Below are 26,988 nucleotides of genomic sequence, written 5' to 3'. Positions count from 1 at the left end.
TTCCCAGGATAATCTTTGTGCAATTGTGTTAATTCTTGTCTATCTAATCTGATCACCTAAAATTAAAATGGGAGGTTGAATATTTTGAACCGGTTTAAAATAAGTAGATGGAGGAGGAATTAACCCTTGTTGAGGAGACAGGTGTAATTCACAAAAAGAATAAGTCATGGAGATATTAGTTGATAGAGAAAGAAAGTATTTAGACAAAGGTGAAGCTTGATAACCTAAACCTGTAGTAGAAAGGTGTGGTGTAGGTTGCATAGGGATCTTAACTCCTTGCCCCATGCACCCAAGACCATTTGCATTGTAGCAATGTTTAGAAAAGAATTTTCAACCTAAATCCATAATATTTTTCCAATTCAGAAAGAGGAGGATCCACATCATTGGGCTTGTCAAAACAAGATACATATCCACATGCTAGAGAAGCAGATGGAAGAGGGAATGGTTCCACCATAAGAGTGTGGGTCCATGTTCCATGTAGGAATGTCTGAGTGAGTAGGGTCGACCTTATGTTCAATAGTTTAAGGAATGTTATTTGTAACCAAAACATGAGTTGAGAAGAAGAAATTTATACGAGTGGGATGGAGTAAACACCAAGAGGTTGTTGAACACATGGTAGGACTGAGAGGGAGGGTGAATCAGTCTGGAACTTCAAAACAAATTAATTATAAACAGCATTAACTAACTTAGTAACAACACATTAATCATCAACACATGAGCATCAACCATCAACACATGAACACTCCATTTATGTGGGAAACCCAAACATGGTAAAACTATGGTGAGAATCTAACTCACAATATAAATATGAATGATTACAAAGTTTTAGGCTCATTGCCAAGGAGAAACAACATCTGAAGGACTTGCACGACTAAGGCTCACTGCTTCAGGGCAAGATACAAGAACTTGCACAACTAAGGCTCACTACTTTAGGGCAAGATACAAATTGCTGCCAAAGGACTCATTGTCAATCAACAATGAAGAAAATAGCTGAATTGAAATTGAGAAGGATTCTCCTGATCATGAAATTGTCCTTGAACAACTGGATCACGCAACCAACATCATGGCAAACATCTCTAAAAACTTATACTGTCACAACACACTGTCTTGCTGAATATGTCACCTTGAAAGCTCTTCTCTATCTGACTTTTGCACATTCACAAACTCAAATCTGCTTGCATATCATTTACATACACTTCTCATCAATTCACACACAATCCACACACTCATCTCATCCATCTGCACTCCTTAAATACTAGATACAACATTGAAAACCTAATTGAGGGTTAGTTAAAACAAAATAAGCCACCTGGACCAAAAATACTCAAATCAATCCACTCCAGGAGAAAGAGGGAACCAAAATACATCCTTTCAAGATTAATCCAATGATCCACACACACTAATACATTCTTCGAAGTCGTTATCGAACGTAATGTGTAGATATAGCAATCAGTTGGCCACAAAACATCTTATGATGCAAAATATTTCATGCGGATCTTCACATGCCCTGGTGAGACTCAAAACAACATCTCAATACTTCCAACTCATATTTGGACCAAAAGAATATGATCCAATCAAGATAACTTAATCGGACGCACCGAGTCATAACATAATTGAATATCCTGAACATAAATCAACAAAGCTCTCTTGCGAAACAAAGAAACCATTTGAGAAACACACTGAGAATACTACACATGCCATTAAACAACATCCACTAAAGCGCAACACATGACATGAGTTTCAAGTGTGTTGGTGCTCTGGTGCATAGTATTTATTATGTTGATGTCATATTGTCGGTCCGATCTGCATAGTATTTACTAATTGAGTGATGATGTTCTTTTGCACTAGCACTTGATGATTGATTTCTTTAGGAGATATTGTAGAAAGGTTTTAGATGGTCTCCAATGCCTTGATCTTGGTTCGTAAGATGTTTTGAGTCTCTCCCTAATGGTAAAAAAGGCAAATAGTTAGCAATCTTGACAATGGTGTTGATATTTGGTCGACTAGGTATGTTCCTTCAATTGTGGTTTATCTAGATCTATTTCATTGGCCTTGAAAGATGTGTTATGATATGCTTAAGGTTCAATTAAGTGCTAGGTTGATCCACAACCTAATTTTGTGGTTGATGCATATGCCTGGAGCCTACCCATTCTAGGTCGCACGTTTCATTTGTTAGGTCTTATTTGAGCCGACCTAATTGACGTTTTGGATGCTAGAAAGAATATATATGGAAGGTTAAATCACTTGTGAAGATGTGAGAGTTGATGTGATGTGTGAAATAAATCAATAATATCTTAGATGATGATGAAGTGTGCAAAATTTGTATGATAGAGTAATTGCGCCACAAAGAGGATTGCACTACCAACATTTGCTTGATGCTTTTTCTACAACAATTCACATTATGTATGCTATTGTAATCTCATTGTATGTTGCTTTGGAGAAATGATCTTTAGATTGCAAATATTGTATCTTGCCCTAGGGCAGTGCGCCTTAGCCTGCAAGTCCATTTAGGGAGTAGTGAGCCTAAAACGAACATTGTAATAACTTGTTTCTTATATTGTGAGTTGATCTTGGTTTTTCCTTCGGGTTTTCACCTAAAAATCTTTGTGTTCTTGTGTTGTGCATGTTGTGTTTTATTCTTTACTTCTGCAGATCTTCTTTAAAGGTTTAAAAGGTAATGAATGGTTACAATTTGATTTATGCTGATTCATCCCCCTCATTGCTCCCCCTCACAGCATCTGGGTGTGTTCAATAGGCCCAACTTCTTCATCAATTACATCCTTGTTGAATGTCAGCTAGTCATTGTCAACATCAATTGACCTATAGGCTTTATGATTGTCACTGTACCTTGTAAGCATAAACTTTTGCCTTTTGGAGTCAAATTTGGTTCTCTTTGCATTTGTAATCCAAACATATGTAGTAGAACCGAAAACCTTAAAAAAGCTCACGTTTGGTTTCCTCCTAGATCATGCTTCCTCTGAGGTCTTCTCCTTCATTTCTTGTGTGGGAGATTTGTTGATAATATAAACTGCTGTGTAAACTGCCTCAGCCCAAAACTTTTGGGCAACTCTCTTGTTCTCCGACATACAATGGGCCATTTTCTTAATTGTATGGTTTGTTCTTAACTATTCCATTCTGCTATGGAGTATAGGGTGTTGTGAATTGAAGTTTAATTCCGTGTTTAGCTCAAAAGATCATGAATTTGTTTGAACAAAATTTGCCTCCATTATTAGACCTAAGAGTAATTGAACAGCTAGAGTCTTTCTCTATTAATGCTTTGGACTTTTGAATTTCCTTAAACACTTCTAATTTTTATTTATGGAAAAACACCTACATTTTCCTACTGAAATCATCTACAAACAAGAGAAAATACTTGGCACCCATGATTGATGTTGTATTTATTGGTCCTAAAACATCTGCATGAACTAGTTGTTATACTCTCAAGGCTTTCCAAGCCTGTCCATTTGAAAACAGAGTTTTGTGCTGCTTCTTTGCTTGGCAAGATTCATAAACACCTTGTATTTGTTGTTGGATTTTAGGCGAACCTTTACCAAATTCTCTCGAGCCAATTCAGAGAGAAGATAGTAGTAAAATAATATTGTAATATTGATATAATGGCCATCTTAGTCATTTAGTTAGTATTTAGAAACTTCCATCTATATCTTTTGTCTTTAGTTATTTTAGGATCCTTCCTTTTCGTAGTTAGTTCTTATTTAGACGAAAGATGAAAGACATAAATGGAAGTTTCTAAATACTAACTATTTTACTAAGATGACCATTATATCAATATTACAATTTTATTTTAATAGATAGGTTGAGATGCCCATAATGTTAATGCCATAGTGTAATTATATTTGATGCACTCTTGGTTGCCCATGCACATCCATGAGCTTCTCCATTATCAACCAACCAATACAACCCATCATCTTCTATGCCAACTCTTGCCTGGAGCCCTTGGCAACATTATAGCACTTGTGTGTGCTAAAAATGACATCCTACTTGGGACAATTGCACATAATTTGACTTAGTGACAGCAAATTGAGCTCTATATGTAGAACATAGTATACGGTAAGGAAAATAATCTTTTTCCCTCTAGAGGTTATCTTGACATTGCCTTTTCCAAGAACTATATACTCCTTGCCACCATCAAAGATCACTGAATTTGAGCAACCTGTATACTCAGTGAACCATTATTACCTGTGAGTAAAATGTCAAGATGCTCTAAAATCTATGCACCACACAAAAGACTTTGACTGATTTGCTTGTCATTTGGCCATGAGAGCATAGAGTGTTGACTCCTACTCAGAATGCTCTATGACATGAGCCTTTTGTGGAGGCCCTCTTTGGTTGGATTCCTTTTCAGCCAACCTCTTCTTGTAGTGTTTCTTCATATGACCAATTTTGGTACAATAATGACGTGATAGTTTTTAGATTCTTCAAAGTATCATTAGAATTCCGTTGACATTTCTTTTGAGGTCACTTGCCTTTACCCTTGTCCTTGGTTGCAAAGGCCTATTCTATACTCGATGTTTCACTGCTACTACCAAATTGCTTCTTCTATTTGTCTTGTTGGAAGAGCGTGTTGCATAAATTTTCGAACAATAGGTGAACATTGGTAGATGTGATATTGAGTGTTTCTATGAAATGCTCATATGTTTGTCATAAGCTCTCTAGTGTAATGACCATCATATATTTTTCTTCCATATTGTGACCAATAGTTGCCAACTGATCGCAAATGTCCTTGATATTCATTAAATGTTTTTGCAAGGACATCTTCTCATCCATCATGATGAAGAGAAGCATATTTTTAAGGAAGAAGTCCTTGCCTTTATCTAATGTCTTGTGCAGATCATGTAGGTGCTTCCAAATCTTCACAGAGGTTTTGCATGACGGAACCTCTAAAAGCATTTCATCTGTTATTGATAACTTTATCAGCATGATGGCTTCCTGATTACGCTCTTTGAACTTGTCCTGGTTTTTACCTGCACTTGTTGGCCAAGTTTTATTACCAAGGACAATCTTATCGAGGCATTTGTACTTGAAGATAGTGAGCATGCATTGTTTATAGGTGTTATCATTCTTGCCAATGAATGATTGGCTGCCTTCCGATATGATGTTGGGTATTGAAGCCATCCCTCCCACAATATGAAATCACAAAAAATGAAGAAACTTGTTGCTTTTTGAAGAAGACTATTCAACTTTTTACGAAAAAATTTCAAAACCCAAGCAGCAACCAACACCTACGATTTAGCAGAAAATTGGCCAAACCTGCAATAATTTTTTTGGGAAATTCGTCTAAAATCTTAGCTGCAAAAAGATAGAAAAACTCCATGTTTGCTTTTGAAATAAGCTAGGCGTGCCTTAGCATGTCATTATTTTGTGCCACATTTCAAAAAAAAAGCTGACAAAAATCTCGTCTTGTTGAATTGACTTTGTCATGCATTCTTATAAAGAAAAGAAAACCCACTATTTATTATTTAAAATCGCCAAATTTTTTTTGAAAAACCCATTGAACAGGTTTGGCATGCTCAGTAAACAAAAATAGTGTTCTAGCCACCACGTTTTTTAATAAAAAATTGGTGCAATTTGTTGATAAGTAAAAAAAAGTGTAGAAAAAATCGCATGATCTCAAAGAAAACCTTGATGTCATGATTCCTTCACAAATCGGAGGTTGCAAATTTGACTAAAAATGGCATTGTGATGTGCAAGAATACATGTTGCAATCTTCACTAGAAATAAGGCGTGATTTTTTTGAACAACCCTTGTGAATTTTCCATTGAGTTTGGAGTGTGATTTTTGATAGGGAAATCCGAGAAGCCCATTTTAATTTGTTGAAAGAATTCGCAAATTTTTTTTGTACGAATCCGTTCAATTTCCTTTAACACGTTCTTTTGTGGTACCTATGTGCAATTCGTCATTGCGACAATCCATAGAATTCACACCTTGATCGATCCTAAGATTTTTAAAATCTCGAGCTCCAATATCATATTGCGGAAAGTACAAACACAAAATGATTACCAGAATATTTTGATATTTATTAAGGAGCAAAAGACTCCTTAAATAACAGCTACAAAGATCTATCTGATAAGGATAAGATTGACAACTAAGAAAGCAGAGGATAAGACTAACAACTAAGAAAGCAGAGGATAAGACTAACAACTAAGAAAACCAAGAATATTCCTAAAGTCTATCCCAATGACTTTTTTGGTCATTATAAACTAATATCCCGTCAACTTATGTGATCATTTTAACTAATTACAATATTACATTAATAAAGTAATGGTTCCTGAAGGATCTTGATCAACATACTCTTTGATGTTCTTAATGGGAAGACAAGGAGCTATTGGAGGAAGAGGAACAAACAAAGGATTAACTTGCCTCTTTTGTCGGTTTTTGTATTTGTGCTGTAGAACATGAAAGTTGGTAAGAGAAGTCATGGGCTCATCAAGAAAAACTTGGATAGTGATAATTGGATGAGCAGGTGGGAGTGGATTAGGCATTTAACACAATAATGTTTGGAAGAGCAGGAGATTTTGCACTTTTGATGTTGATGTACTTATTAAGCATCGGGACAATAGGTTCAATAAGTCTATTCACAAAGCACATATTAACTAGGAGAGAATCTGTGTTAGGAACATTAGGTGTAGAAAGGAGCTTAAAAAGTATGTTCAAGATTCGTTTGCACATTATTTGATGTGGGATGAGAGTTGACATCGAACAATGCCTCATCATTGGGTGGGAGATCATTTGCAGGAAGAGTAGGCAAGGTTATGTTTAGGACATTATCAATGATGTTATTATTCTCTAGATTGTCCTTAAAAAGGAAAGAGCCCCCTTTGAAGAAAGAGAATGAGTGGAGATAGAGAAGACGTCATATAATGAGATGGAGGAGAAAAGAGAGACTCATTTTTGGTAAGAGAGAAGTTTTCATTGAAGAGAGGGTTGTCATAAGGGACAAAACAACTCATGGTAATGGGTGACATGATAAAAGCATAGTGAGAATAGAAGATAAGGTTTATGAACAAAGGTGTTGATAATCTGACCTAAGTCTTTTTTATCCTTTAGGACTATATGGAATAGGGTTCAGGTAGTGCCTCAAATCTCTTTTCTTGAGGAAATTTTTTGTTTTTGTTTTTGGAAGAAAATGGAAGGAGAAAAGAAATATTCGTGTGTATTGAAATAGTAGGTTGACCAAAATGTAAATAAGGATTTAAGCTATTGCTAAACTTTTACATTAGTAGAGCTGGGTTATGGAAACAAGGAAGACTTAGAAGTACATAAATGGAATCTGAAACGTAACTACAAAACATAAATACTGATGAGGAACCTAGAATAGGACTGATGGGGCTCATTGGCTAGAACACTAGCATGTCACACCGTTGTTTTGTTTCTGCATTGATTCAAACTTGTGAGCTATCTTCTTAGGATGATAGAAAAATCACATTTCTATTTGAGCTTGCTTTGTCTGTACGCAAGGAAAGCAAGACACAAAATGGGAAGCAAAAGAGATGTCTAGAAATGATAAAAATCAGTCGATGCTATTTAAGGCAGATGAAATAACGAAAGTATGGAAGAGAAAATAACAAAACACCTCTATGTGAATGTAGAGTCATGAAGTACTTATAGCTAAGAAAAAGAAAAATATGTGGGGCTGTTTGGGAGCTTACCAAGTATTGAAAAAATGATAGAACAACCATAGATTAAACCATTGTTGCACAAAATATCAAAACACAAAAGATAATTTGATTTCCATCGGATGATTTCTTTTCGTTAGATTTGGCTTTATAAATCTTCTTTTCATTTTCTTACCAACTACCCAATGGGAATAAGTTCCCAAAAACTAATATTTGTTTTATTCACAAAAAATATTAATAAAACTAAGATTATTTTTTTATTTATTAACATTCTAATTTATTCATTATTTATCTATTCTATAATCTAACTACTAATGTAATATTCCAAAATTCCCCCTCTTACATCAATCCAAGCAAAGGATGAAACCCTACAAGGATTGAACATAACAGCCCTTTTGAATACTTTGATGAAACAACTTCGGCTTCACTTATTCTCCTCACTCATCCTTGAAACACCAAATTGACTCCATCATTGGATCTCCTGACTGTCAAACCTGCAAAATCTCTGTATAACATGAGTGAACATAAAATATTTGCATCTTCCATGCACAATGAGAGAACAACTTTTCTTTTGAAAGTCCACACCTCCCTCAAGTGTGTCAAAATCTCTCCTCTAGAGCTGCACAATGAGAGAACAACTCTCCTCCGAGAGTCCACATCTCCTTCGAGTGCTAATATCCCTCTTCTAGTGCTGTGGGACCTGGTTCCTTCATTACTGTACAATAGAACTTGAACCAGTGTAGATATGTTAGTGTAGATATGTTAATTGTATCCACAAGTTCTTCTATGAAATGCATAAGGAAGATACCTCACCAAAATAATAGTCATTTTGTCTTCCTTATTTACTAAGGTTCTATACTTCTTAATGTTAATTCTCTTATGAATGAAAATATGGCCAACTAGGGTTTGTCAATTATAAGGCTATCCAAGATATCTCTCTCTAGGCATAGAGATCCAACCATACCTAGGACAAAGTTTCTAGGTATTCCCGACTGAATTTAAGAATAGGACATTGATAAGCTGTGTACATGCATATAAAGTAGTAGTTAAAATGTCATCACTATGCATCAAATATGCAAAAGCTTCGACACGGGTTCAAGTAAGGTCCCACTACAATATGGCTCTATTCAATTGAGTATTATTGAATGCTTTTAGTATCCTGACAAGGTTCCATTTAATAATTCACATGAACTAATAATGCTTAACAGTAGGTTGGGGAACCAAGTTCAGCTTAGAGCAAACCTATGCTAAGAACTTTCAATAAGGATAGAAAGATCTCAACCTGGACCTCCTCACTATTGTTAATCTAAGTTCAATGGGAGCATCCAAGATCCCTTACAATTATCTATCTAGAATATCATGCAACACATGCAGATTTTCAATATCACATTCTATTTTCAAGTTACTATTCAGTCAAGAGGGATTACCACTATCAATTAGATGGTGTAGATCTTGCTATAAAGCCCATCTTAAGCAATACACCTTAGACTATAGTGTCTTAAAAGGATAAATTGTCTGAAGCAAATTCACAAACATAAATTATGCATAACAGCAGTTAACATAAAGTCGATCTCATCAGGTCAAACCATAGGCTGGCCATTACCCAAAACACCTCCACAAAGCCACATAAAAATCATCCGATCTTCATAGAAAGAATTCCTATCATCCATGAGTGAGAAAATAGATTCATGTTGAAGAGTTCCTGATATGTTGGTTGATGTTACTATTGCTTGCTCTACAATGTTAACTTTTGTAATTAAGGTTTTAACAGATACAGTTATATATATAAGTTTCTTTCTGTGATGAACTAATACAGAACTCACAATGAACTGTTTCCAGGAAGCAATTAAGAAGGCTTGCAGTTGGCAATACATAAATTGCCTTGATCTTTGGGTTAAATTTCTTTGTGCATATGCCAAAAGCATTGATCTTAAGTCACTATCCTATGCAATGGCTCAGATTATCATTGGAGTTTCTCGCTTAGTGACTACTACACACTATGCTCCTCTTAAACTGCATTGTGTCAAAATGTTAAACACACTTGCATCTGCTAGTGGAACTTTTATTCCTGTTGCTTCTCTACTATTTGAAGTGTTAGAGTGTAAAGAACTGGAGAAAGCGACCACAAGTGGAGCTGGGATAGTGTGTGACTTTTCAACAATGCTGAAGGTTGACAAAACAGGATAATTTTAGTCTCTGGTATCTTATAATTCTTAACATTTTATGTCAGTGTTTTTGGTAATGCCTATTTTCATGAAGTAACTGGATGTTTATCCTAATAGGTACCAAAAGCAATGTTAAAAGCTCATGCTTTCCAAGAGGAATGCATGTATTCTGTGCTCAATCATCTTACTGAACATTTAGCTCAATGGAGCCATGACATAGCTTTTCCGGAGCTAGCATTTATCACACTCATTCATTTACAGCGCTTCCATGAAAAGACCAACCTTGATAGGTTTCGACGCCAAGTAAAACAATTAATGGATCAGGTATTATATGTGTGATATCCAGATGAATTAAAATTTGTATAAACACTTTATACAGAGTATTCCATTGGTATGGTTATGCTGTTTTAATTAAGAGTAAAAATATTCCTTCAAGTGCAACTATTTTCCTCAAAGCATTCAGTAGTGATAAAATATTTCCTAAAAGAGAAAAAACAAAGAGCCTTTGCATTTACTTATTTTTTTCATCAACGGGTTTTGAAGTGCTCTCACATGTCATAGGTTCAGTGCAATGTTGAGTATGTGAAAAAAAAGCGTGAGGAGGTATCATTCTCTCCAAAAGATCATGCAGCTGTATGCTCATTTCTTCAGGTGTGTAGTCCTTGTCTGTAAACTTGCCTTATTGCAAGCAGAATGGTGTATTTGTATTTTAAATATGAAATGTGCAGCTAATTTTTGATGTTTTGTGTTGGCAGGCTGAGAAAGAAAATGGGTCAAGTATGCTGTCAAAGTTTTATGCCAACCTTCAACAAAAGGGAGAACTCAGAAAGGCTAGTCTGCAAAAAGACAGGTTGTTATGGCTATCTAATATCTACTTGCCTTTGCGTACAAATAATCATGTGTATTTAAGTAACCTCTACTCTTACAGTGTGCATATTCTTGACAGTAAAAGCATAATCTCGGCAAAAGGAGTGACACCCATGTCTCATGGTAAATCTGGGTGTGACATGAAAGAGGTCAAGGAAGCTTTTATCAGTACCGGTTTACCTGAGAAATAAAATGAGTATGTATCCTATTAGCATCATTCGTACAAAAACATGATTATAATTTTTAACCTAAATTTCTAGCTCGCTAATTATATATATATAATCTGAACTTGACAGTACAAAAACCAACTACTGTCTTAGTCACCTGTTACTGCCTGTCTCAAGGATAATATAGTTGGAGCATTTGGAGTTTCCTCTGATGAATATGAGAGTATTAATGGTATGTTGGAACATGATGCAGAATGTCAAGCCTCCCTTCAGAAGGAAAAGGGAGCAACGAGAAATCTCAAAGGCCAAGCTGTCAAACCAAGCAGGCAACTTGCAAAATGTAATAACTTTGTCAGAATTGGCAATTGCAAAACAAAGGTTAGAACGAAAGGTCTTGAATAAGTTGTGTAAGACAGGTAACCATATTTATTTCGTGCTGGGCACTTCAATTGGTACTTAGAAGTCCGTGTAGTTTTCTGATGTTTCAATTGATCCTTATCATTATGGTGCATATGAAGAAGTACAAATTCAGAAATAAATCAATTCTTGAGAATGGCCCTTTCCATGTGAGAGTTGACAACTATCAAGATCTGCCACATGTCAGTTTTTACAGTGTGGCTGTAACAAAACAAAGAGATCAATGAGGAAATAGAAAATTATCGCAAGTTAGATGACAAAAAGGTTTTGCCCATTTGAAAAAGTATTGGATGGTTGAAAAGTCTTGTTGCCTTGTAGTCTCCATTCTTTTTTTGAAATTGCAGGTGATATTCAGCAGAACAGAACATAAACCTTATAATCTTGTTTAATAGTTTTATGTACTTGTAAGGCCCTAAAAGTTTGATGGAGTAATTTTTTCTCTCCTACATGTATTATTGCCATGATACGTATCTTGAGCAACTCCTCTACATGTTACGGAGTACCTAACGATTCTGTAGCAGACTTTGAAATTCAAATTTTGACTGATGCAGGATAATTCTTTGATTGCTTATTCATGATACATTTAACCAAAAACTACGATCAGCATGCACCTTCGGAAATATTTTTTTTGGAGTTCTGAACCATAGAATACAGGGAGGGCAGGTGAATTACTTGAGGTTTTCTCGTGCTTATATTGTAAAGTGCCATAAACTTGCGTTGAGCAATTTATGATAATATTAAATTCTTGGCCCGTCAATGTTTATCTTATAAAGCTTTGTGATATCTTATTCTACAACTGAAAAATAGAATGGTAGTAATCGTATGTCATAGATATCTTTTTGGTTAATAGAAAGTTCTTGGTACATTTGACAGCAATATATTCAGCATGTCGGGAAGGGTTTTTGTTGATTCACACAAAATTTTACTTTTTAATGGACAAGAAGAATTTGCACATACAAACATGCATTTAACTTTTATCATATAGTTGAGTAATAAAGATAAGGGGGCTTATTTTTGTTCAGATATGTGAATTCAATCAGTCATACTGTCAAACATTGAGTCAATAAAACTCTTCACCTTCCCTGTTTTGAACTCTTCTTCGGGGATTGAGACATTTTGTAAGATTTGAAGAAAAGAACTTCTCTGTAATTTGCTGCAATCACTAAAGAGATTAATTACTGCATTTCCTGTGGATGTAATCAATATTGGTGAACAATGTAATTTGCTGTATTTATGTGAAACTGTGTTCTTTTATTTGCTGTTCGGCGATGTATATATTTTATCTGCTTTATTTTTACTTACACTTTTACAATATGTAAGAAATCTAGAATGGACACCTGTTATGATATCTTCTGATAGTTCTTTTATGTCTTTACAGACCTTTTTTTGATTTAGCTTTCCTCGTTTCCTCTCATCTTTTCTTTATTAGGATTTGGTTTGCATCTTTTATCATACTTTTCCTCTACTTCATCTTGTTGATGGCTTATGGAGTGTATCTGTATTGTTGATGTTAAAAAACTCGCACATAGCTTTATCCAAGAAGTTCTATTAAAATGAACTGGCAAAATCATGTCTGTTATTGATTTTTTTTTTTGCCATTTGTTCAATACGTTTTATTGGTTCATTCATCAGGTTTTTTAAATGTCAAAGCATAAATCAATTAGAGAAGAATTAAAGTAGGTTGGCTAAGTTTCTTAATATTTCTATTTTTTCAAAATTTATTTCAAAAGATTATTTAACAATAGTGTCAGCATGGCTCCAACGGTCAGTGCTCCTTTGCTTCCTGCGACCTGCCATTGCTCCCGCCTGTGCCTTTTGCCTCGCAGGTTGGTGCTGCGTGCCCTCCTGCTGATGCCGTGCCAGTGGATGTTGATGCTAGTGTTGCTGGGTCTGGGTGTGATTCTCCCCGGGTTAATGGTGATGCTGCCATTCCCCGTGGGGATTTGCCTTGTGCTCACCCTTCTGCACTCACATCCTCTTGGCTGGGTGCCGATACTGCCCTCCCTTCTGCTGGGGATGCCATGATCCCTGGTTTTTCTGCTGAGGATGTTGCCGTGGGTACCGGTGCTGCTCAATCTGATACCGCTGCTGCTGCTGCCAATATTGCGGGTTCTAAGGTTTCTAGACCTTCTGCCGGTGGGCATAGTTTTGCTCGTGTGGCTCATTCTGCTGCCCATCCTGCCAAGGGGATCCGCACTTTTGCTTGTGCGAAGACCTCTTCTGTGGTGGTCTATGGTCTGGAAGTTGCTGAGAATATTGATTACTACCAATGCAATGCAGATTTACGGGTCTTTGGCCTTCTCTCCCAGATCTCCATCGTTGGGTGAGTGCTCCCTGGAAACCCTTGGTTGCTTGTAGTATTGAGCTTTTCCCTTGTGTTGAAGGCTTTTTCATTGCTGCTTTTGCTTCTTCCCACGATCGTGATTTGCTGTTGGGCAAGCTGTTGGCTTGGGGAGATCACTTTCTCAATGCCAAACCTCAGTCAACTTCCTTTAACCTCCTTATCGAACCACTCAATGTGGGTCCGGTTTGGATTTGCCTACCTAATCTTCCTCTTCATTTTTGGGAGCACTCCTGTGATGAGGCCATTGGTAACTCTATTGGCCGATTCTTGAAGGTTGATGATGCCACTTCCTCCATGGGTCATTCTACCTTTGCCCGCATGCCTCTTCCTGGGGATGTGGTTCTTATGGTTGAGGATAGGCTTTGGACTCAATAATTGGACTATGAGGGTGTCCCCTTTCGTTGTCGAAGGTGCTTCTGTATGGGTCACTTGGCCTCAGATTGTTCTCTCTCTTGACACAAGATCTGCTACTTGGTGGAAGGACGCTATTGCTGATCATTTGATGGTCAATGTTGCTGATATTGATGACTTCTTTCGGGATGAGGTTGTGCCTTACTGCTATTGAAGCTTCTGTTGAACCCCTTGATGCTACTGACTTGACCTCCTTTGGCCCTATGATTGTTGCCCCCGTTTTACATCATCGATCCACTTCTGTTGATTCTGCTCCTGATGTTGTTCTGTTGCAGTAGCTTGCTGATATGTTGTAGCAGCTTGTTGTCATTTTGTTGTAGCAACCTACTGTCGATGCTGACTGTTACTCTTTGGGGCCCTCCCCGCCCAATCCTCCTTTTGATGGTCTTAATGATAGTATGGCTTGGGGATGGTTCTCCCCATCTTTGAGCTTGGTTTTGGGTTGTTGCAGGTTTGATAGGTTCTTTTCACCTATTTGACTTTGGTTCCTTGGGTTCGTACCCCTTTTTTGTTGTTTTCTTTATTGCTTAAGGGGTGTGTATCCAAGGGTCAGCAACCTTGTCTGTTGTTTTTGTAATGTTGATAGTCTTTGGCTATGTTAAGGGTTAGTGTCTTAGTTAACGCTGCTTTTCTAATAAAAAACAAGTGTCACTATTACATAATAATAATTGTATTGTCTTTTGAACATGCAATACTTGATAAGTGAAGCCATTTAATTTTTAATAATAATAAATTTTAAAATATATAAAATTTAAATTTCTAATATTGTAGATATAAATTTCCACATATAGTGAAAACATGTATTGCTTCTTATGTTCGGCCTTGCTTGTTCCGGGCTTGCTTCGATGTGTTGATTTTTATTGCCTGCAGGTTTTTCTTTTTTATAGTCTCAAACTATGTAAGGGGTCGGTGTCCTAGTAAACACTACTTTTTTAATCAAAATTATTTATAGCTTTAGGAATCAACTGTTAATTTTTTTGCCCCGAGATTTCACATCAAACTCTATGATCCGTGATTCTATTCTTGTTTTTTTTGTTTTGCTTTTTTATTCCCCATGATAGATTATGGAGTTTGATACAAAATGTCAAGCAAAAAATTCACACAGTTGATTCTTGAAGCTATACATGTTAATTTCTAATATATTAAAAAGTCAAACGTGTGACTTTAAGTAACCTATTTATATAGTGATGAGATGTCAATGCTTTTTTATATTATAATACAATAGTTAGTTTGATTTGCAAGCATCTTTTACTTATGCCATTTCATATCGATTAAAGGCTCTACCTTACTTACCCTCGCCCATCACTTTATTCTCACTGCCGACGTCCTCAACAAATGGGAAAGGGAAACATCTTTCTCATCACACCATTGAATTTCATCCACCTTGTCTAGTCTACATCCCCAATTTGAAGCTCTCCACAAATACATTTCCCTCCCTTAGAATACGGGACAATTTAAAATCTCGATATTGTTCTAAGAGGTTTCGAATCAATCCGATGTATCTATTAATCTTCCAATTTTGAGCTTCGCCTGATGTTATAGCATTTACAATTACATGCGAGTCGCCTTCTAGATGTAATCTAGATACACCAAGGTGTCTCACGAGTCTAATTACAAGCAAGATCGCTTGGGTGTCGACCTCATTATTGGTTCCCTCCTTAATTCTTTGGGCTTTGATTGCTAGAATCACTCCATATTCATTTCGGGCCACACATCCAGCCTTGGGCACTCCACGATTTCCTTTAGAGGCATCGTTGAAGTTTATCTTTACCCATTTGTGATTCAGCTTTTCCCATCCCACCTTATTCTTCTGCTCATTAGAAGGATAGAAGGATCTACCCTTGACTGCCCTTGAATGGGCCTATTGTACATGAAACTTTCATTCTAATTTGACATACCCCTTTTTAGCAAAACAATGACAAAATAGATTTAATTTTTCTTACATGCAAAAATCATTATTGTTACAATGTTGTTTAATTACATGTTATAGATTTTAGAAATTGAATGCAATGTGTCTATTGTTACTAATTGACATCTTTTGTCTTGCGTTCACATAGGTTATATTGGTGTGAGATTGCATCTATTGGTAAGATTGCTTAGGATATTAAGAATATAATTATTTTTATTTAGGTGGCCAATAATGACATATTTATTATGACTTGAGATGCATAACTGTTACTATTGCCTCATCAACATTTGATTGATGGTAGTCATGTTACCTCTTTAATCAAGACTACTTTTGTTTTTGTGATATTGAGTTGATTTGATTCATTGATCGATAGTTCAAATTTGACCTTTTAATTAGATTGGGTTAACTCACTTTGCATTGGGAGTGATTGTGAGTTCAACCAATGACCTTTATCATGATCTTGATTCATGCTCTTAAAGGCCTATATAGTTGTATTTTATATTTTATAATGTATTTTTTATCCTAAATATTGGAATGGTTGATATTTGCATTCTATATTATTTGTATATTTGCTTGTAATCTTTGCAAATTCATGTTTAGACTTTTGTTGAATTTTTTTATAATATTAATTCATTGTTAATGTCTAAAGTTTGTTCTGTTCATTGAGAATCAAGGGTTTCATTTTAATGCTCTTCTTAAATCACTTTGGTGTCTACCATCACATTAGGAGCAATTGAAAACGTGTGTTAGAAAAAATCAAGATTTCCATGTGGACAAAACAAATTGGTCGAAAAAATACATTATATCAAAGAGTTCAACAAAAGAAAAGGCTATCTAAGAGTTGTAATTAAGGAAAAGGCCAAATTTTAGTTGTACAGTTGAAGATTGTTCTTCATCATCTTATTTGTGAGAAAGATGGATGACCCCAAGGAAGATTAATAACTTTTATTTTCTTCAGCAAAGAGGTGGTTGAAATTGGATGGCCCTTCATCATAGAGTGTGTAGTGTATAAAAATATTAATATTCAACTTGATTTTTTTCAAGGTGGGTAATCTAAATGAGCTATTTGACAGTTTTTATAGGCTTCACAAAATGGTAGGCTTCTTGATCAAAATTCATAATTAAAGAGTCGACATTGAAAGGAACTTGAAAATTGTTGATGTTGTGTCTGTTGGTCCCTTATACTGTTTGATCTCATTGATGTCATTACAATTATTTCATTCATTCCAGATTGAACACTTCAAAAGTAAGTTTATTTATTTTCAGTTGCATTCACATTTGTTGTTTTTGGTTGCATGCATTTTTGGTTTTCTTCTATGAATGACTAGATTGTTGGAGCATTTGATACAAAACAGAATGCACCCATGCTTTTGGAAGGAATAAAAACTTAGTAAATCAATTATAAGATTAAGAAACATTTGTACGACCCTTGTGCAACCTATGTCAACAAGTTCAAAATATTTTTTAAGTATTTATTGTTTTTAAAAATTATCAAAAAAGATAAAACAACACATATTGTTGGACAATGCTTATCCAGGGATTAAAATACATTGTTCAATGTACTTTTTTGTATTTAATACTTAAATTGAAAACTAAAAATAGTATTTTGATTTTCAATTTAATTATTAAATACAAAAAAAGTACAATCAATGGTGCATTTTGATCCTTAGATAACAAATAGTATAATGTTGTAACCTCATTGATAAAAAGTGTGTGGACTTTCTTGGTATGGAGGGACCTTGCATGTATAGAGGAGTTACTTGACCTGTATTTGTAGGTAACTTTTTTAATTCAAATGTACAAGGTGCAAATTACGTTTTTATAAAAGAGAGGTGTGACAATTGTCTAATAATGAATTTAAACACAAGCTCAACTTTAATAAAAAACAAAAAACATGTATAGGCATATATGAAAATTTTTGTCTAATAATAAGGGTGGTTTATAATCATTGAGTGATGATAGTGTCAAAAAACATGTGAAGCCATATATGTCAATAAATAACTCCTCATATCAATGCACCATTACAATGTAATATCCCCAATTTTAATAAAGTTACTTATTTAAGTTAATTAATTAAGTGGTCCTAAATTTTAAATAATATAATTAATTAATTAAATTATTAAATAAAGGGGCCCAAATTAATAAAATAATTAACTTTTGGTGTCGGTCGTTTGTAACCATTCGGGAAACTTCTCGAAGCCCATTTATAAGGTCGAGTTTGGCATAGTTGTAGGCATGGTGAATTTGATATTTTCTTTGTATTTGCAAATTCTAGTTGGAGTTCCGTTTTGTTGCAGTTTCAGAGGTGCAAGATCCTCCCTATTTTATATTTGCAGTTTCAGTGGGAGTACCTCCTCACCTTGTTCTGCTGGTGGTTCGTATCTGTAATGCCTTCATTTGAAGATACATTTGTAATCAAGTTCTACATGAAATACATGTCCCCAGATTTTTTTTGTGCACTACACTAATATAAATATATACATATCCGAAGAGTGTATTGTGTGTAACTTTGTTGCATATAATTTGAGTAGTAACATTCGATGGTTGGTAAATTACACAAGACTCAAGAAATGCTTATATTGCCGAAGGTGTAGATCCGTCGAGAGTGAAACCCGCTGAAGGTATAGTACGTCGAGAGTGTGATCCAATACACCGAGAGTGTAATCCTGCTGAGAGTGAAACCCGCCGAAGGTGCTGGGCCCATTCCAAATATTCATTTGGAGTAGTAGTAGTAGCACCAACTGGAGCTCGGTCAAGCCTTCGAGAACCAAGACTAGGATGAGGTGGTTGAGTTTGGAGTGAGGCAATGAAGAATCACATCAATTTTTAGAGGTTCTAGGTCATATTGGAGTAAGTGAGGTGGTTGACCACGTCGAGATGGATATGGTGGTAAAGAGGGAGCCCCTCCTGTGATAGGAGGGAGGCGTTGCAACCTAAGCGATCAGTGAAATAGCGATGGGTCTTCTATGGTTCCAAGCTATGAGGGACTAGGAAAAAAGGGTATGCAAATGCGACAATGCACGTGGTGTAGTACACCGAGAGTATAATCCTGCCGAAGGTGTAGTACGTGAGAGTGTAATCCAGTACGTTGAGAGTGTAATCCTGCCGAGAGTGAAACCTGTCGAAGGTGTAGTACGCCGAGTGTAATCCTGTCGAGAGTAAAACCTATCGAAGGTGTTGTATGTCGAGAGTGTAATCCTGCTGAGAGTGAAACTCGCAGAAGGTGTAGTATGCCGAGAGTGTAATCCTGCCAAGAGTGAAACCCGCCGAAAGTGTAGTATGCCTATGAGTGTAATCTTGCCGAGAGTGAAACCCGCCGAAGGTGTAGTATGTCGAGAGTTTAATCCTATCGAGAGTGAAACCCGCTGAAGGTGCAGTACGTCGAGAGTGTAATCCAGTACACCGAGAGTGTAATCTTGCCGAGAGTGAAAACCCGTCAAAGGTGAAATTCAGGTACGGTGTGGTTGGGTACCACATTACAGTAGTATCAAAGCCAAAATCCTTCCAACCTGTGGAATGCTTGGGATGACTCCAGAAATGGACGAAAGGAATAATGAAATTGCTGCCAATAAAATCACCAAGTGGTATAACAAATATCAAAAGAGTAAGAATCTTCTAACATTTCAAGAATATCTAGTTCTGATAGGAAAAAGTATACCTGTGCATGAGGAGATTCTGAGAATCTTTGATGAATACTCAAGTGAACCTGAGGAGTTCAAGGCTACCGAATCCTTTGATAGGTACTATGTAAGGAAAATAAAAGAGGAGCTGGATCCTAAATTAGGAACTCAATCAGAATCAAAGAAAATGAAGACAAGTTCACCCCAACAACAAGAGGATATGGACAAGCCAAAGACAACAATTATCCCTTCAAGTGGAGAACACTTAAACTTTCATGACAACTGCAAGGATGAAGATGTTTGTATGAATTTTGTTAAGCCAACAATGGTTGATCAACTTCATGGAGATGCGAACTCTAGCAATGATCCCGTACAGGAGCAATCTCATTTGGCCCTTATAAAACATATCATTGGCACTAAAGTGACTTAATTAAGTGGTCGTAAATTTTAAATAATATCATAAAGACTTATTTAATTTAAAGTAACTTAATAAAGTTAATTAATTAAGTGGTCCTAAATTTAAAATAATATCATAAGGACTTATTTAATTAATTAATTAAATTACTAAATAAAGGGACCCAAATTAATAAAATAATAAACTTTTGGTGTCGGTCGTTTGTAACTCTTCAGGGAACTTCCCGGAGCCCATTTATAAGGCCGAGTTTGGCATAGTTGTAGGTAGGGTGAATTTGATGTTTTCTTTGTATTTGCAAATTCTAGTTGGAGTTCCGTTCTGTTGCAGTTTCGAAGGTGCAAGATCCTCCCTATTCTGTAATCGCAGTTTCAGTGGTTAGCAACCACCCTAGTCTGTCGTTGGAGATATCATTTCTAATATTTCACTTTGTACTTCATTGTCGGATCTATCTCTACCGTATGGAAATATAATTACAAATATCTAGTTCTTGGCCATTCCATGTTGTTGGTGTATACTCTGTGTTGATAATTCATTCCCATATTTGCAATAATCTTATTGACGAAGGTAATATCTATGATTGGTAATCCCGTTGAGAGTGAAACCCGCCGAAGGTGTAGTACGCCGAGAGTCTAATCTTGCCGAGAGTGAAAACCTGCTGAAGGTGAAATTCGGGTACCGTGCGGTTGGGTACATTACATACAATGAAGTGTTATTCATATAGTTATTTCTTATTTGACCTTCAATATTTCTTATTTATTCTAGTTGAATGTAGTCAAAGCATGCATTTTCTTTCTCATCTATGTAAGTTGAAAGACCATCAATATATATATTTATAAAACAAGTTTGTATTACTTTACTTAAGGACAAAATATTTATTTCAATGAAGAGAATAAGACTTCCATTTCTATTTTTTTAAAGGTTTGATAGCATAGTTTTTGTTAATATTAATTGTCATATATGTTGTTTTCTAAAACGTGTAGCCTAAAATACATTTTTCAAGTGGATGTATGACAAATATATATAAAATATTTTATTGAAAGATGTTTACAAAATTTTTACACATTTTATCACTGAAAAATTCAATTTTCAAATGATTCAAAATTGTTGTAGTAATTTAAGGCTAATAAAAACAAACATAATTGTGGCAATAGATAAGCTTTGTATTTCTAATATTAATTGTCATATATGTAGTTTTCTAAAATGCATGGCATTAAATATATTTTTGAAGTGGATGTGTGGAAAATATATATGAAATATTAAATACATGCTACATACATAATAAATATTTTTTGGCAAATGTTTACAAACTTTTTCCACATTTTGTCCAATACTAAATTGAATTTTTCGAACTTCAAAATTGTTGTTGTAATAATTCTAACATAAATTAAATATATATAATGTTTGATTTTGATCTCGTCTTATCATGAAAATTTCTATAATCCAATCCCTAATGTTAATCATTATCCTAACTGCAACCATAACTATGTTCCTTACTCTAACATTTAATAATAATTCTAACCCTAACCCTAACCAAAACCCTTAATGTAACCTAAACTAAAACTGTAATCCTAACCTAACCCAAATGATAATAATAATTATAATTCAAACTCTAATCCTAACCATAATTCTAACCTTAACCATAATTATTAATCTAATCCTAATTGTGGCATAACTATAATTATCATCCTAACCATAGCACTAACCCTAACCCTAATTCTTAACTAAAACCTATAATAAGTATTATTCTATCTCTTATACTATCACTCACTACAATAATAAACCTAATCTTAACACTTACCCTAACCTAATAATGATCCTAGAAACCTAACTATATCTCTAACCCAAAAGTTAATCCTAAGCATAACCCTAACCATGTTTTAAAAACCCTAACACCAACCATAATCCTTATACTAACTCTATCTCAAAACCCTAACCCTAACCATAACCTTATCCATAACACTAACCATAACCCTAACCCTAACCTTGAACTAAAACTTATCATAACTATTATTCTATCTCTAATACTATCACACACTACAATCTTAACCCAAGTATCCTAAGCTTAACCTAAATAATGACCCTAAACCTAAATACATCTCTAACCCAAAACATAATCCTAAGTATAACCCTAACAATGATGTAAAAACCATTTTCCTAAAACCAACAATAACCATAACCCTTACCCTAATTATAATTCCAACCCTTACAAAAACTCTAATTCTAACCCTAACCCTAATTATAATTATAATCCAAACCTTAACCATAATTCTAACCCTAACCCTTATAGTAACCCTATCCTAAACTCTAACCATAACCTTAACCATAATTATTATTGTAACCCTAATTGCAACATAACAATAATTATTATTCTAACCCTAACTTTAACACTAACACTACCCCTAATCCTAAACTAAAGCCTATCATTTAACTCTTATAGCTATCATCACATACTATCATTAACTGCAATCTTAAGCTTAACCCTAACCCGAAACTAATAATGACACTTAACCTAAGTATATCTCTAACACAATACCTAATTCTAAGCATAAACCTAACTATGATGTTAAGTTGTTAACCCTCTAACCCTAATCATAAATTTAAACCTATCCTAATTGTTATTCTATCATGATCATAATCCTAATTGTAACCATAGCCCTTACCCTAATTGTATCCATTATCTTAACCATAATATTAAATCCCAACCCTAACCATTATCCTAACCCTCAATCTAAACCTTAACCCTGATCCAATATAATATATACTTAAATGTATTATATATTAAAAATATTGTTCCACTTTTTATTTATTATACATATAAATATAATTATTGTTCACCTTATTTTATATTTAAATATGATATATAATATACATTTCACACTTTAATAAGTATGAAACAATCTTACACTTTCAAAATTAGAATATAATAATATTATACTTTTCATATGATAGTCTATTTTATTAATATTATTAATAAAAAAATATTGTCGTAATATTAAATAATAGTAATGAAATAAATATTAATATAATATTAAAATATAATTATAATTAAAAATAATAAATAATAATAATACAATATTATGATATTATTTTATATAAATAATAAAATAATATTATAATAATTAAAATAATATAAATTAATAATATTATTACATTAGAAAATAATTATAAAATAATTATTTTATTATATATATTATTATTCTGTTTAATAATATAATACTATATAATTATATATTGAATTATTTAATGTCTTTCATCCGGGACTGCTACTAGCTTATATGTATTTATGACATATATCTAAAATACTTCGAGATATCTTTCTTGAGGTGCTTATTTTGCCACCCTAGACTCTTTTGAGCGATATTCATTCAAGCAGTAATATTATATTCTAACAAAGCATCATATTTTCCGCCGAACTGGCTGAAGGGTAACTCACTAAGGTTGGCATGTGGAAGAACTAACCAATATATATTATAAAAATAAATATATATAAGCGAGTTTAGTTTCTCAGTCAAAGATCAATTTTGATCAATAAGGGGTTCTTCCAATAGTGTGTTGGTTAAGAGGTGGTGGTGTTGTTGTGACCAACAAGGTTCAAACTCTTGCTAGACCATTGTGATGGCAAATTCTGCCTTCACTAATCCAATGTGCTCATGGGTTTGAATTTCAGCTCTCTTAAATGGGGATGAGGTCCTCCTTATTTGTGACCTCACTGATTCATAGCTCCAGATCAAAAGTGTGTAAAAAATTTATATTTATCTTATTTTTACATATGAAATATAAAATTCTTATTAACTGTTCAATCATTGTTTAAATAAAATTATAACCAATAACCACAAACAAACAGTACGAAGATCATACTACTGTTAGACTATCAACAATGCAACTTCAACCAAAAAAAACAGTTAATTATTTTTAGATAAAAAATGTTAAATCATATAAAAAAATCTCCAACAGAGTCCTTATAATAAAACCATTTCATTTATCAGAATAATGGACTCTCAGTAGATTCTAACATGCGTTCCAAAGAAAATGATTTCTATCACTGTCTAAAGGATAGACTACAAATGGAAAACTACTATTAACAAAGTGACTGGTTTGGATTATCTTTGAAGGGACTTTGCAGAAAAAAACAGAGAAAAGAAAAGAGTGGTTCATCTGAAGATAAGGTTTGAAACTCTGCAACAAAATGGTATAAAATGGTATGAGTATCAAGATTCAATTATCATGGACTGTGACATGTGGCCAATCAATATTGCTTTTTAAGTATGAAGTTTGAACTTCATTGCAATCAATGGAGTTATGAGCATCTATAGTCAATTAATGCGTTTATGCTTCTGTTTTATTCTCTGTTCATTTATGAACTATAGTTTGTAGCCAATCAAAATTTCTGTGAGATTTCTTTAAGAGGCCAATGAAAACACTTTTTCAAAGAGAATCAATAAAGTTTTTTGTCTTGTCATATAGTTATAGATATTTCAATGTTTTTAATTGGCTGTTGGTATTTGGAGGGTTTTAATTGGCTATTAGTTTGTACTTTTGTAGGTGTTTTTTTGTTTGAGTCTTTTGGAATGATTTAAAATCTTTATTGTATTTTTATAAAGAATTATATTATAAATATTTATTTTCATATGAATATGGATGACATAATTTTTTTTGGTATTTTATGTTACAGAAATTTCAATAATATGTTTAGTCTTTAGTGCTTCTTTATTTTGTAATACATAGGAAGGAAGGAAGGGGAATCTTGTTGAGATCGACACTTAAAATTTGTTGGATCCAAATCAGCATCCCTGATTTAGTCAACACTTGTCCATAAATCAAGGACCATTTCAAAATATCAATTCTCTCTTTTCTTTTGCAAATAAGGCTGTAATGAGAAAATCTCTTGCACAAATGTACAAATGTCAATAGCATCTTGAGTCTTAAGCTTTTGTTCTCTATATACCCAATTTAAGAGGTCAAGTTCTTATGGAATTGCCAACAAAGTATATTCTAAATACTTACAAATCAGATCCAATAATTCTTCATAAAGAATGCCAACAAATGGAACCTCCTCCTAGCAGTTGATTAAAGGAAGTTTTCCAATTTTCATTCCTTATAGGTAATATCAATCTAGGTTAGAGAAGGTTTCTTATTGGTAGAATTTCTACTAGCAATGTTTCTATATGAATGTGAAACCATGATTTAAGAGGAAAAAAATAAAGAAAACCTTAAAATCATTGACATGCAAAAATAACAACAACAAAAGAATGACGCTTAAAAAAAAAAATTGCAATTGAACCAAACAACTATCCAACTACAATTAGAACCCTAAAGACAAAGCTTCCATCACTCTAATGCAAACATTATTATAAATTGAAATTCCACTTATTCATCTAATTATCCTATTTTACTAAAATTTAATTTTTTAATTTTTTAAATTATCATTAATCTTTATATATATTTATAATATTAAACAAATGAATTACAAACTATGCACTTTAATAAATAAAATACTAAATGTTTATATGAGAAACTAATATACACTAATTTATCCATAATTTACAGATAATATATAAACTACCTTTACCTTAAAGGTTCTATTATATACAAAATTAAAGAATACATATTTCTAGTTATAAAATCTAAGAAGTTCGTCCTCTAAATGGAACTCCAAATAAGTTATAAAAATTTGTTCTCTTCCTTCAGTTAAGAAGTGGTTGACAAGGAAATTTATATCAGCTATCATTGAATCCAATAAACATGTGGTAAAGGTGACGCTAAAGTCCAAGCCATTTAAGTAGATATCTCGCAAGAATTGCCTTGCCATCTTTGAAATTTACGTGCTCTAAATCATGTGTCAGAGCTGTACAACATATTCTCCATTCTAAGCATTTTTGGAAAGTACATTGTTTTTGTGATTGGACACTAGGATGTTTAAACACTAACGTTGCATGGTTGATAATCACCAGTTCACTCTATATATATCAAATTTTGGACGAACCGATTTTGAACAGAACATGGCATCCCAAAAGCTTATTCAATCTGTAAATTTATTATATGTTCTCATAATTATAGAACTGAATTCAATTCATGTAGCTCAAGCAGCCCCCTTAGATGCAAGAGTACAGTCCTTTCCTGGCTTCAATGGAGTTCTTAGTTCAGAAATATTTAGTGGGTAAGTGCCATCTAAACAGAGACAAAATTTAAGATATGTCTTCTCCATATATAAATCTCCAACTTTACTACATTAACAGTTATATCTAAACAAAGAGCTTCTACTTAATTATAGTTCACATTCTACATGTATACATATAGCCTTTATGCATATTTGGATATATTTGCATAGACTTTCTATTCATATGCATATACTTACACATATACAGACTTAATATGTTAGATAGATGAGCAAATGGGCACACATCAATGGTGACAAAGAGCAATCTGCAATATTTTATCGTAACAATGATATAAATTACAGGTATATGACAGTGAACGAGACTCATGGAAGAGCACTTTTCTATTATTTTGTTAAGTCAGAGAGGAATCCAGGAGAAGACCCACTTCTTCTTTGGCTCACAGGAGGTCCAGGGTGTTCAAGCTTCAATGGATTTATCTATGAGATTGGTTAGTATTCTTTACCATCGCTTTTCTTTGGATTCTAAGAATGAACAGTTTATCTAGATTATTTCAATGCTTCCTTCTGAAAAGTTGAAAACCAGACATTACTGGATTTTAAGTATAGATATGTGGTATTCTATAGTGTTTGTTTCATGATTAAGAGCTTGATGAACGTCAATCAGTTTACATTTTACGTTATTATTCCTGTATTGTTTCAATTTTGATTATTGAATTTATTTCAAAATAAATAAAAACAAAAATTTGCTTTGGATTTTGTGTCATTTCAGGTCCACTAAAGTTTGATCTCACTCGAGCATCTGAGAGCATGCCAAAGATGAAGACCAATCCACATTCTTGGTCTAAGGTCCCAAATCCTAATTTCACTGCTTTCCTGAATGTGAATTTTACTTGTTGCTCGGTACCATTGAGTGGTGTAGTA

The 26,988-nt window shown here is 34.1% G+C and overlaps 1 protein-coding gene across 6 annotated transcripts in view; it reads left to right on the top strand.

The window, feature by feature from the left end:
* Positions 1 to 12,007, top strand: part of LOC131050446 (nucleolar complex-associated protein 2) — a 52,341-nt gene extending 40,334 nt beyond the window's left edge. For 3 of the 6 annotated variants that reach the window (XM_057984619.2, XM_057984620.2, XM_057984622.2), the window contains exons 10-15: positions 9,474 to 9,803; positions 9,917 to 10,123; positions 10,361 to 10,450; positions 10,555 to 10,649; positions 10,728 to 10,862; positions 11,087 to 12,007. In XM_057984619.2, the coding sequence (XP_057840602.2) occupies positions 9,474 to 9,803; positions 9,917 to 10,123; positions 10,361 to 10,450; positions 10,555 to 10,649; positions 10,728 to 10,857 (852 nt within the window). In that variant the 3' untranslated portion in view covers positions 10,858 to 10,862; positions 11,087 to 12,007. Of the gene's footprint in view, positions 1 to 9,473; positions 9,804 to 9,916; positions 10,124 to 10,360; positions 10,451 to 10,554; positions 10,650 to 10,727; positions 10,863 to 10,962 lie in introns of all 6 variants that reach the window. The other 3 variants (XM_057984624.2, XM_057984625.2, XM_057984623.2) reach the window with 3 other exon arrangements.
* Positions 12,008 to 26,988: the final 14,981 nt, after the last annotated feature.

Source organism: Cryptomeria japonica, chromosome 1 (assembly GCF_030272615.1).
Source record: "Cryptomeria japonica chromosome 1, Sugi_1.0, whole genome shotgun sequence".
NCBI lineage: Eukaryota > Viridiplantae > Streptophyta > Pinopsida > Cupressales > Cupressaceae > Cryptomeria > Cryptomeria japonica.
This window is presented reverse-complemented; position numbering and strand designations above follow the sequence as displayed.